The sequence below is a fragment of the Salmo salar genome, chromosome ssa07 (assembly GCF_905237065.1).
Source record: "Salmo salar chromosome ssa07, Ssal_v3.1, whole genome shotgun sequence".
NCBI classification, from domain to species: Eukaryota; Metazoa; Chordata; class Actinopteri; order Salmoniformes; family Salmonidae; genus Salmo; species Salmo salar.
In genome coordinates, this window is record NC_059448.1 from 50,525,067 (window position 1) to 50,537,819 (window position 12,753).

At 45.7% G+C, this 12,753-nt stretch overlaps 1 protein-coding gene across 2 annotated transcripts in view; it reads right to left on the minus strand.

Moving 5' to 3' along the window:
• Positions 1-12,753, minus strand: part of LOC106609566 (apoptotic protease-activating factor 1) — a 70,115-nt gene that overhangs the window by 31,755 nt on the left and 25,607 nt on the right. For both annotated transcript variants that reach the window (XM_014208509.2, XM_014208511.2), the window contains exons 12-22: positions 12,402-12,586; positions 11,912-12,038; positions 11,687-11,812; positions 11,361-11,501; positions 11,063-11,188; positions 10,720-10,872; positions 7,800-7,928; positions 4,928-5,053; positions 4,614-4,733; positions 4,394-4,519; positions 134-259 (exon numbers count right to left, since the gene is read on the minus strand). In XM_014208509.2, coding sequence (XP_014063984.1) covers positions 134-259; positions 4,394-4,519; positions 4,614-4,733; positions 4,928-5,053; positions 7,800-7,928; positions 10,720-10,872; positions 11,063-11,188; positions 11,361-11,501; positions 11,687-11,812; positions 11,912-12,038; positions 12,402-12,586 — 1,485 coding nt within the window. The remainder of the gene's footprint in view (positions 1-133; positions 260-4,393; positions 4,520-4,613; positions 4,734-4,927; positions 5,054-7,799; positions 7,929-10,719; positions 10,873-11,062; positions 11,189-11,360; positions 11,502-11,686; positions 11,813-11,911; positions 12,039-12,401; positions 12,587-12,753) is intronic.

Genomic DNA, 12,753 nt, shown 5'->3' on the forward strand with positions numbered 1-12,753 from the left:
CCGAAAACATCACACACAGACACACACACAAACACGCGCACAGACACAGACGCACAGATACACAGGGACGGAAATAACATACCACAAAAGAGAAGAAGAAAAGAAAGATGAGGAAGAAAGAGAAGGGCCCCACCCGTATGGTGGTGTCCTCAGAGGAGGTGATGAGTGTGTGTCCCTCCGGGGTGAACTGGCAGTGGAGAACTGTCCTGGTGTGACCCTGAAGAGTGGCTAGAGAGGTCCCCGATGGCACCTCCAACACCTGGGGAGAGAGAGAGGAAGGAGAAGGGAGAGATGATTCCATTTCAATCCTTTATTACTGTGTCAAAAGAGCAAAAACAATTATTAAAAGCATGACTTGACACACATCCCAAGAAGTTGGAGAAGTGTTGACTAACAGAATAGTAAACTTGAAAAAATTAAATAAGATAGTCACACACTATATTTTGCTCCCAAAAGTGTAAAAACAAGCAACTGCTCAAGTAAAGATGGAAAACGGGAGACAGAAAGAGGGAAGACAGATATTTAGAGGGGAAAGCTGGGAGGATAAAGTGATAACCTTCTGACTGTCTATGGGTAAGCCTAGACCAAAACTAGTAAAAGATAAAGATGTGGAGCAAAATAAAAATATATTACAATAAAAAAGGAGACCAAAGTAATGCGTTTGGGTTGACAGTGATAAGCTCATCAAAAATGATTTTTTTTTTAAATATTAGCGGGCTCTGCGTGCGATTGATCAGCCCACTCGGAGAGTGGATCTGCCCTGACTACTTTGTGTGAGGGTCTGACAGACAACACTGTCACAGCAGGAGAAAAAGCAGCTCTGATGCTCAAAGAACTGGCTTCAAGTTACAAAACCACTTTAATCTTATAAGGGAGACAATGGAAACTCTGACAACCTAGAGTACATTATTGAGGTCCTAGAAGTCCTAACTGTCTTAGAAACTTCCTGCACCATCTTTGCTAACTTGACTGAGTAGTTGGACTAGAATTTTAAGGCTGAATTCTGTTGACATTCAACTACTGGAAATTATTGCAAACTTAATTAAGCTATTAAACTTAAGTTATTCATTAAAATGGTAAGATTTAGAAACAATAAGGGCCATACTTGAAGTCTATTAATATTATCGCAAAATAATTCAACCCAATTAACCCTCCTGGTATGATATCTGTAGTGTAAACCAATAAACCAAAAGGCAAAGAAACACACAAGCTCATAACTTTAGACGAAAAATGACTACACATGCATGCAAGCATGCACACACACACACACACACACACACACACACACACACACACACACACACACACACCACAAGGTGAAATCTCAATCTAGATTCACCTTGTACTAAAACATTTAAACCTCTCAAATAAAACCCTACTTCAAACAAACGCGTGAGAAGGCTAGCCGCAGGGCATGCCAACCAGAGGACGCTCTGCGATGCTACTGGGAAACGGGTTTCAAAAGGTTGCCAGCTCACCTCAAGCTTTGGGAATGAGGCAGCAGGGAGGGTGCTCAGGGCGATATGGGGGAAAGGTTGAGTAAAACATGTTAGCGTTAAGAATACTAGTTTGGCTTATGACGCTTAGGAATAAACAGATCAACGAAAGCAGCACAGATCTGAGAGCAGTGGTCATCGAAGCACCTTACGATGAGCGGGTTAACATGAACTGATCCCTGATCATATGCTGTGATGTGCACCTTAAACTCCATTTGAACAATAGATCACTCCACAGTACCGGAGCTATCCCTCGCCCTAACACTGATCACAATCCCTTTGAGAAGCTCAAGGCACACACACACACACACACACACACACACACACACACACCTTAAAATACTATTTGAAAAAGATCAGGACTTGATTGAGCCTGGTGCAATGGACAAATGGAATAGTCCCAACAGTGCTGACCATCTAGGCAGACTAAAGCAAAGTAATGATAATATTATTTGAATCCAGGTCGAAGCACACAGTGGAGGCTGCTGAGGGGAGGACGGCTCATAGTAATGGCTGGACTGGTATCAATCACATAGAAACCACGTGTTCGATACAATTACATTCCAGCCATTATTATGAGCCGTTCTCCCCTCAGCAGCCTCCACTGACGCGCACACGCCATATCGCTACCATACCTGCACACTGCCTGTTTCTAGCCCTAGCGCCAGCAACAAGCCCCTGTGAGGGGTCAGCCGCTGTAGAGTCCTCCATCCAATGGTCCTCAGTACCTGCCTAACTGTCATCCCTCCTGCCTGGGGCAGAACACACACAGTCACTCTCTTCAACACTCCTGTACCTCTCTTTCTCCAGCACACCCCCTCTTCTTTTCCTTCTTAATAGAAAAACAGCATGTCATTTCAACAGAGGAGAGAACCGAGCCAATCAAAGTGGCAATTACGGCCCAGAAAGAAGACTAGAATGCGAGGCATGCGTCAAACTGAGTCAATGACAACGAGGGCATTGCTTTGTGAGTTCATTAGAGTTCTGGTCAACTTTTACCTCTCTGCTCTAATAGCACAGTGGCTCTGATGAGGAGAGAGAGAGAGCAGGCAGAGAGACACACAGAGAGAGAGAGAGAGAGAGAAAGAGAGAGAGCAAGAGTTAGAGAGAGAGAGAGAGAGCGAGCGAGAGAGGGGGCAGACTACTGCAGCAGCGGACCTGGAAGGAAACAAAGCAGCAGCTCCCTCTGGGGTAAATGAGAGGAATTAGATGTAATGGAACGTGTAAAGACCAACACAAGTATACTCACAGTGAAACCAACATTTCCATGGTATGCCCACTTTTCACATATTAAGTAACTGATATTACACAACCCTGCAGTGTCTTTCAGCTCCACTCATTTCACCATTATTATCCCTTTATCCCTCTGTCCTCATCCCCCTCTTGACTGAGAAGAGTAGACAGACACCCGTGTGTGTGTGTGTGTGTGTGTGTGTGTGTGTGTGTGTGTGTGTGAGAAGAGGCCTGAGTTATTATAAGCCATTAACCCCTGTGTTGGTTAGAGCCCAGGCCCCCTTCATTAATTAAAGAGGTTCCTGAGGTGCGGCCCCAACTGGAGTACAGAGTTCTACACACCTGCCAGGGGACAGAGGGTGTGTGACACTACTTACTACCACTTCCAGGGACCTCCCTGAGTCTCCACACACACTTCCAAAAGGGAGCAGATTTTCCTTGGCTCGCAGTAAACAACCATTTATCATAGAGACAGGGAGCGATGGAGCAAGTAGAGCAGAGAGTGGGAATAAATGAGAGAGGAGAGTATGAGGAAGAAAAGGTGAAAAGTAGGAAAAATCTCATTTATGACAACTAGAAAAGAGAAGCAGAGAGAGAACAGAGAGTACAAAATAGGTAAGGAGAGAGAGAGAGTACCGTACAGTAGGACAGACAGGGTTGACAGGCCAGACAGAGAGAGAGAGAGCTGGGTACCGTACAGTACAGTCGGACTGAGACAGGGTTGACAGGCCAGACAGAGAGAGAAAGAGAGAGCTGGGTACCGTACAGTAGGACAGACAGGATTGACAGGCCAGACAGACAGAGACAGAGAGCTGGGTACCGTACAGTACAGTAGGACTGAGACAGGGTTGACAGGCCAGACAGAGAGAGAGAGCTGGGTACAGTAGGACTGAGACAGGGTTGACAGGCCAGACAGAGAGAGAAAGAGAGAGCTGGGTACCGTACAGTAGGACAGACAGGATTGACAGGCCAGACAGAGAGAGAGAGCTGGGTACAGTAGGACTGAGACAGGGTTGACAGGCCAGACAGAGAGAGAGAGCTGGGTACAGTAGGACTGAGACAGGGTTGACAGGCCAGACAGAGAGAGAGAGCTGGGTACAGTAGGACTGAGACAGGGTTGACAGGCCAGACAGAGAGAGAGAGAGCTGGGTACAGTAGGACTGAGACAGGGTTGACAGGCCAGAGAGGGTTCTAGCACAATGTCACCTGCCAATACTGGATGTGAGAAACACCTCGACCAGCAAGGTGAACATGATTTTTACACACACACCACATGGACCAACTCTTCCAAGCATAGGCAGACCACAGTAGTCACAATGCTACTAGAACAGCACCAGTGGTAAAACTGTCAAACTTAGTTTTGGTGTAACATTGTGTCCAGCTTTACCTGCAAAAATGTCTCTTCCTGCCTTTCCTACAGCTCAGTTGGTCTTTATCAAGTTTGGTAGTGATACCCCCTCTTCTCCAGCCAAAAAGCCTTTTACATTTCTGGCACTTTTCCCTCATAGCACCTGCACTTTTGTCAAGTTAAGCATAAATTATACGTAAGCATTTTTCTACTTTTGTGTCCTTGAAGATTTTTGCTTTCTGGTATGTGTGTGAGGGTAAAAGTGTGTGTATATGTGAGCGTACCTGTATGTTTGTGTGTGTGCATGTGTGTGTACCTGTATCGTCCCATCCTCTCGTCCCAGCCCCACGGCTGAGGTCTGTGAGCAGATAGCAGTGCAGCGGATACGAGACGTCTGGTCTTCTGACTGGAACACCACCGCTCCGGTCCTCCCATTCCTCACCTGACACACACACACGTCAGCCTGCTGGGTTAACACCTGTCACATCTGTAAGACATCATTGTGTGTGCGCGAGAGTTCAGCCTAGCCCTCTCACCTGCAGTCTGTTGCGGTTGTCGGCGGCGACCACGGTAATGTCACCGTTGTTAAAGAGCACGTCAGAGTCCCTCTTCAGACAGACAGCCGAGGAGGTGTGGACTCTATTGGTCTCCCACACCTAACACACACACACACCAAGGCATTCCATTTTTTATGCCATTAAAAAGGTTAAGTACAATATGTCACAAAAAGGGTTAACTGATGAAGACAGATTGGACAAATTATTGACAGACAGACGGCAGACGCGCACACACACACACACACACACACACACACACACACACACACACACACACACACACACACACTTACCCTGACGGTCTGGTCGTCAGAACAGGAGAGCAGTAGAGATCCGTCAGGGGAGAACTGGACTCCATGGACCCAGCTCAGATGACCACTACAGTCAGCCATCTTCTTACTGGTCTCTATGTCCCACAGCTGGAGGGAAGAGACGTATGTCGTCATATCCTGCCGTATGATGGAGAGTTTTAAGTTCCTCGGCGTACACATCACGGACAAACTGAAATGGTCCACCCACACAGACAGCGTGGTGAAGAAGGCACAACAGCGCCTCGTCAACCTCAGAAAGCTGAAGAAATTCGGCTTGTCACCAAAAACACAAACTTTCACAGATGCACAATCGAGAGCATCCTGTCGGGCTGTATCACCGCCTGGTACGGCAGCTGCTCCCCCCACAACCGGAAGGCTCTCCAGAGGGTAGTGTGGTCTGCACAACGCATCACTGGGGGCAAACTACCTGCCCTCCAGGAAACCTACACCACCCGATGTCACAGGAAGGCCAAAAAGATCATCAAGGACAACAACCACCCGAGCCACTGCCTGTTCACCCCGCTAACATCCAGAAGGTGAGGTCAGTACAGGTGCATCAAAGCTGGGACCGAGAGACTGAAAAACAGCTTCTATCTCAAGGCCATCAGACTGTTAAACAACCATCACTAACATTGAGTGGCTGCTGCCAACATACTGACTCAACTCCAGCCACATTAATAATGGAAAAATTGATGTAATCAATTTATCACTAGCCACTTTATATAATGTTTACATACCCTACATTACTCATCCCATATGTATCTACAGCATCTTGCCATCTTGATGTAATTAAATGTATCACTAGCCACTTTAAACAATGCCACTTCATACAATTTCTTATTTAATGTTTTTATTTCAGCTTTATTTAACCAGGTAGGCTAGTTGAGAACAAGTTCTCATTTACAACTGCGACCTGGCCAAGATAAAGCAAAGCAGTGTGACACAGACAACAACACAGAGTTACACATGGAGTAAACAATAAACAAGCCAATAACACAATAAACAAGTCAATAACACAATAGAAAAAAAGAAAGTCTATATACAGTGTGTGCAAAAGGCATGAGGAGGTAGGCAATAAATAGGCCATAGGAGTGAATAATTACAATTTAGCAGATTAACACTGGAGTGATAAATGAGCAGATGATGATGTGCAAGTAGAGATACTGGTGTGCAAAAGAGCAGAAAAGTAAACAAAATAAAAACAGTATGGAGATGAGGTAGGTAGATTGGGTGGGCTATTTACAGATGGACTTTGTACAGCTGCAGCGATCGGTTAGCTGCTCAGATAGCTGATGTTAAAAGTTGGCGACGGAAATAAAAGTCTCCAACTTTAGCGATTTTTGCCATTTGTTCCAGTCACTGGTAGCAGAGAACTGGAAGGAAAGGCGGCCAAAGGAGGTGTTGGCTTTGGGGATGATCAGTGAGATATACCTGCTGGAACGTGTGCTACGGGTGGGTGTTGTTATCGTGACCAGTGAACTGAGATAAGGCGGAGCTTTACCTAGCATAGACTTATAGATGACCTGGAGCTAGCAAGGGCCAGCCGTCTAGAGCATACAGGTCGCAGTGGTGGGTGGTATAAGGTGATTTGGTAACAAAACGAATGGCACTGTGATCGACTGCATCCAGTTTGCTGAGTAGAGTCATGGAAGCTATTTTGTAGGTGACATCGCCGAAGTCGAGGATCGGTAGGATAGTCAGTTTTACTAGGGTAAGTTTGGCGGTGTGAGTGAAGGAGGCTTTGTCGCGAAATAGAAAGCCGATTCTAGATTTGATTTTGTATTGGAGATGTTTAATATGAGTCTGGAAGGAGAGTTTACAGTCTAACCAGACACCTAGGTATTTATAGTTGTCCACATATTCTAGGTCAAAACTATCCAGGGTAGTGATGCTAGTCGGGCGGGCAGGTGCGGGCAGCGAACGGTTGAAAAGCATGCATTTGGTTTTACTAGCGTTTAAGAGCAATTGGAGGATAATGTTTTCATACCCTACATTACTCATCTCATATGTATATACTGTACTCTATAACATCTACTGCATCTTGCCATCTTGATGTAATGTATCACTAGGCACTTTAAACAATGCCGCTTTATGTTTCATACCCTACTGTAACGCCCTGGCCATAGAGAGGGGTTTTTGTTCTTTATTTTGGTTAGGCCAGGGTGTTACATTGGGTGGGCGTTCTACGTGCATTTTTCTATGTTGGTTTGTTTCATTGATTTTGGCCGTGTGGCTTCCAATCAGGCACAGCTGTAGAGTGTTGTTGCTGATTGGGAGTCATACATAAGTGCCTGTTTTTCCATTGGAGGTTTTTTGGGTAATTGTTTCTGTTGAGTGTTTTGCACCTGACAGGACTGTTTGGCTGTCAGTTCTCGTTTTGTTTTGTGTAGTGTTCTTTATTCAATTAAAATCATGATGAACACTAACTCCGCTGCGCCTTGGTCTACTCTCTCTCCCGACAGCCGTTACACCTACATTATATAGGGTATGAAACCTGTCTATACTGTACTCTTACCATCTACTGCATCTTGCCTACGCCGTTCAGCCATCACTCATTTATATATTTTTATGTACATATTCGTATTCATTCCTTTACACTTTTGTGTATAAGGTAGTTGTTGTGGAATTGTTAGGTTATATTACTTGTTAGATATTACTGCATGGTTGGAAATAGAAGCACAAGCATTTCGCTACACTTGCATTAACATCTGCATGTGACAAAGAAATTTGATAGGGCTATAGCCACCATGTGTGTACCTACATGGCACAGTGTAATAGTCAACAGGCTGTGTGTGTGTGTGTGTGTGTGTGTGTGTGTGTGTGTGTGTGTGTGTGTGTGTGTGTGTGTGTGTACCTCCACAGCATAGTGTGACAGTGCGATGGCCACCAGGTTGCTGCTGGGACAGGAGTGACAGTACTGCACCGTGCTCAGGCGACTGGTCCGGATCTCCAACAACATGGCCGCCGTCTCTACATCAAACACCTGGGAACAGCAGGAGGGATCAGTCACTACACCATAGTTATAGCTAGTGATCGCTCTCTAGTGCAACTGCCAATATGTGGGGCACAAAATGGCTTCCATGCATAAGCTAGTGATAACTTTCTAGACACTTCTTGATGGCCCCTTGAAGGGCTCAGAGGTTGTTAGGTTGGACCATGTAGGGATCTAATTGTAAGTTGCTCTGGAGTCTTTGCTAAATGACTCAAATGTAATGTGAACTGTGAAGGACATGACAGGATGGGATTAGATGGAAGCAATATGGTAATAGCCTGATAAGCTGCTAAGTGAAGTCTCAACTGCAGGTTTTGTTTTCATGAATTTTTTTGACTTTGCAGCTGTCCCATCTAGCAGAAACCACTCAGTTCTGCCTCCAGGGCAAGACTCATGACAATACATGTCAACCTGCATCTCAACCATCGATGATGATTTCCATATCTTCCAGCTTGGCAAAATGTGGGATTGTGAAGGGAAAAGCAGACCGAAGAAAAGAAAGGGAAAGATACGGAGAGAAAAGAGCGATTGAGGTGGAAAACACAAGAGTTCCAACTGCTGTTTCTACGTGGCATAATTTTTTTTAAAGTCCATCAAGCTATCTATTCTACTATCAATACTAGCCTACAAACTGACAAGGCTGACATTCAACACCACTCTGATTCCTGGAGTGGAGAGAACAGACACGGACACACAGAGACCTTTACATTTCCCAGGAGTGGGACGGCTTCACTCTCAGTCAGAACACACGCTTCTACCCTCTGATGGGCAGACAGGCCCAAATACCAAAACATGAAAGACAAGTTGTCCAGGGCATTCTTATTGCTTCACGGACAGATTGCTCTAGGAGCAGTTGCTAGACAAGAACATACCGCTAAACACAAATATATTGACAGAATTTGACAGATAGGCTATGACACAGTGTATAACACATTATGAACACCTGCTCTTTCCATGACAGACTGACCAGGTGAATCCAGGTGAAAGCTTATTGATGTCACTTGTTAAATCCACTTCAAATCATTGTAGATGAAAGGGAGGAGACAGGTTAAAAATCCTTCTTTAAGCCTTGAGTTAATTGAGAAATGGATTGTGTACGTGTGCCATTCAGAGGGTGAATGGGCAAGACAAAAGATTTAAGTTCCTTTGATCGGGGTATGGCAGTAGATGCCAGGCACACTGGTTTGTGTCAAACTACAATGATGCTGGGTTTATCACAGTTTTATCAAGAATGGTCCACCACCCAAAGGACATGCAGCCAACTTGACACAACTGTGGGACACATTGGAGTCAACATGGGCCAGCATCCCTGTGGAACGCTTGACACTTTGTAGAGTCCATGCCCTGACGAAATGAGGCTGTTCTGGGGGCAAGGTGGGTGCAATGTTTTGTACACTCAGTGGAGATACTAGATATTATGAGCTTAATATGCATACTGATGCATGTAAATATTCAACAGGTCAGATACTTTAAATACATACAAGTGAAAAACACAAACACGGTCAGACACACACACACACACACACAATACCGTATATCAGGGTATTTTAAAACAATGACGTGTGTGTGCTTCTATACTGGAGAACAGACACCATGGGCCTGTTAAACTACACAGTTAGGCAACAGGAAGGCCTGGACTTTACAATGTTTACTGTATCGTATAACTGTTTTTATTGATAAACAACTAGAAATTACACATTTACAAGTTGTAGGCCACTTAAATATGTATGCAAGCTTGGGGTGATGTCATAATGGATGGCCCTGATGACATCATAAAGCTTAGAATCTTGGCTGAGGGAACATTCCAGGACACAGTCAATCTGGAGAAAGACAGTCCATAGGACAGTTAGCCTACTCTTTCTCAAATTAATATTTCCAGGACCAATAAGGTGGTGGATATGAATTAATTTCTGTCAATTGATGTTACGTAGTTAATGCCACAGATGTCTGAAGTTGAGGGAGTGTGCAATTGTCATGCTGACTGCAGGAATGTCCACAAGAGCTGTTGCCAGAGAATTTAATGGTCATTTCTCTACCATAAGCCGCCTCCAAAAGAATTTGGCAGTACATCCAACCGGCCTCACAGCCGCAGACCACGTGTAAACACGCCAACCCAGGACCTTCACATCCGGCTTCTTCACCTGCAGGATCGTCTGAGACCAGCCACCCGGACAGCTGATGAAACAGTGGGTTTGCACAACTGAAGAATTTCTGCACAAACTGTCAGAAACCGTCTCAGGGAAGCTCATCTGCATGCTAGTCATCCACAGCCACAACATTCCACAGGCCAATCAACAGCCTGATCAATTCTATGCAAAGGAGATGTGTCACACTGCATGATGCAAATGGTGGTCACACCAGATACTGACTGGTTTTCTAATCCATGGCCCTACTTTTTTTATTTTTTATGTTAAGGTATCTGTGACCAACAGATGCATACCTGTATTCCCAGTCATGTGAAATCCGTAGATTAGGAACTAATGAATTTATTTCAATTGACTTATTTCCTTTTATGAACTGTAACTCAGTAAAATCTTTGAAATTGTTGCATGTTGGGTTTCTATTTTTGTTCAGTGTAGTATTAGCCATAGCATGAGCATTAGCTCATGTCCCCCAGTTACCAAAGTCCATTCAACATTCTGCCAGCTCCTGAATCGCAACATGCTAAACAAATCTGGTCCGAGTCATGGAGCTCCGCCAGGGGACCACTCCTCAGTCCCTGTGCCCACGCCACGGCCCCATGCCAGCCTCAGCAGGGGAGGGCTGGCTCTTCAACACTCACAAAGACCGCGTTCCTGGCAGCACAGATGATGGTCCTGCCGTCTGCTGACCAGGTGCTGCACTTCACCATGACCGCAGTCTGCTCTCTCTGCTCCGGGAACATGTCCGCCACGTCTATGGACTTCCACTCATTGGCCGAGGACACCTCCCACAGCTGAAACACACACGCAAGCACGCACACATGCATGTACACATACGTGCACAGAAACACATACACACACACAGGTACGTAGAATTAATGTTGTTAAATACATACTAGTAGTCTACACCTAAATGAAAAACCTTTATATTAGCAAATATAGATAAAACACACAAAGCCATAGGTGGTGACTATGCCCGCCCACCTTCAGGGTTCCGTCGCTGGAAGAGGTGGAGAGGTAGGTGTCATCAGGGGAGAAACAGCAGTGATTGACAGGCTCCAAATGACCAAACATGGTGTTCTGGGAGGAGGGTTTATTGATGTTCCACAGCTAGAAAGAAAGAAAGGGATATATATATATATATATATATATATATACATACACACACACATATATATATATATATATACATACACACACACCTCTTATAGCCAGAGTGCCTACTTCATGGTTTTAAAATCGCACACACCACAAACACACCACAGACACACCACAGACACACCTTGGTGTTCATGAACTTGTCGTTGGAACAGGTGGCCAGTAGGAGGCGTCGGCGTGTGTTGGTGAACTGACAGTGGTTGACCTGCTCCTCGTGTTCCTCCTCAAACATCCTCATCAGAGTCCCACGCTCCACGTTCCAAACCTGGCACACAACACAGATACTGTAGTTACACAGATATACAACTCTTATTTGCTTTCCAAACCTGGCACACAACACAGATTAGAGACAGACAAACGACTTCCGTCTGTAGAAGTCGGGTTGTCAGGCAAGTCTGTCTGAAGTCTGTCCAAAGTTTGAATTGCAGAGGGGAGGGTTCCACACCATACCTTGACCTTCCTATCACTGGAGCAGGTTGCTAGGAGACGGTCATCAGGGGAGAAGGCGCAGCAGAGCACCTCATCGTCGTGGGCCTGGATCTCCAGCAGCTTCTCCCCAGAGGTGCTCTTAAACACCTGGAGACGCACACAGGGCAGAGTTTATAGAGGACAAACAGAGATGTGTGGGAGATATAGTGGGTGAAGATTTATTTCAAAAGAATGTGTGTGTCTTACTCGCAGTGTCTTGCTGGAGCCACAGGAGGCGATCTTGGTGCCGTCGTGGGAGAAGCAGGCAGCGTAGATGGATCCCTGGTGGGGCTGGACCACCAGACGAGACAGGCTCTTCAGACTACTTTTGTTCCTGGAACAAACCACAACCATAAATGACTTCGAGAACGTGAGCATGAGGGGATGTTAGAGGAAGTTGAACATCAGGGAATGAGACTAAAACTTAGAGTGAGGGTCATAGAGTTGGATAGAGAGCACGTCTTTTGCATTTACAATGGCTTCTGTTTTAGCATGGGCAGTGCCACTGACACTACGCCAAAACAGGCTTTGTGGTAATTGCGACACAAAACCAACTCTATGGTTAGGGTATGGTTGACTGGGGAATGGAATGCATAAGGGCTAGGGAGTAAGAGGTAGGGGTCAATACTGTACACCCCGATTAAGTAGTGAGTACGCTTATAAGCACATGAGCAGTGTGTATGGGCCTACTACTGACATCCAGTCAAGGTAGAGTCCCCCTCTGGTGGCCCTCTCCTGCGCCTGCAGCAGGGCCTGGCGGTACACCTCAGAGGAGTCTGGCTGGGACAGGGCCAGCTGCACTACGTCAGGGAACGGACGCTGCTCCAACTGGTGGCCGTTCAGAGACAGGAACTCCTGGAAGTGGCCCCGCACCTCGCTGTTCTGGGGGGACCATAAAGAGAGACTCAAAGCGAGGATGTGACAAACTGGGTGCGTCCCAATAATATGTCCAGCTTCCTGAAGTGTGCATTTATTCACTACACAAATTTAAAAGCATTGGATTGGAGTAGGCATAGGCTAGGGGGAGTTTATATACAACAGTCATTTCC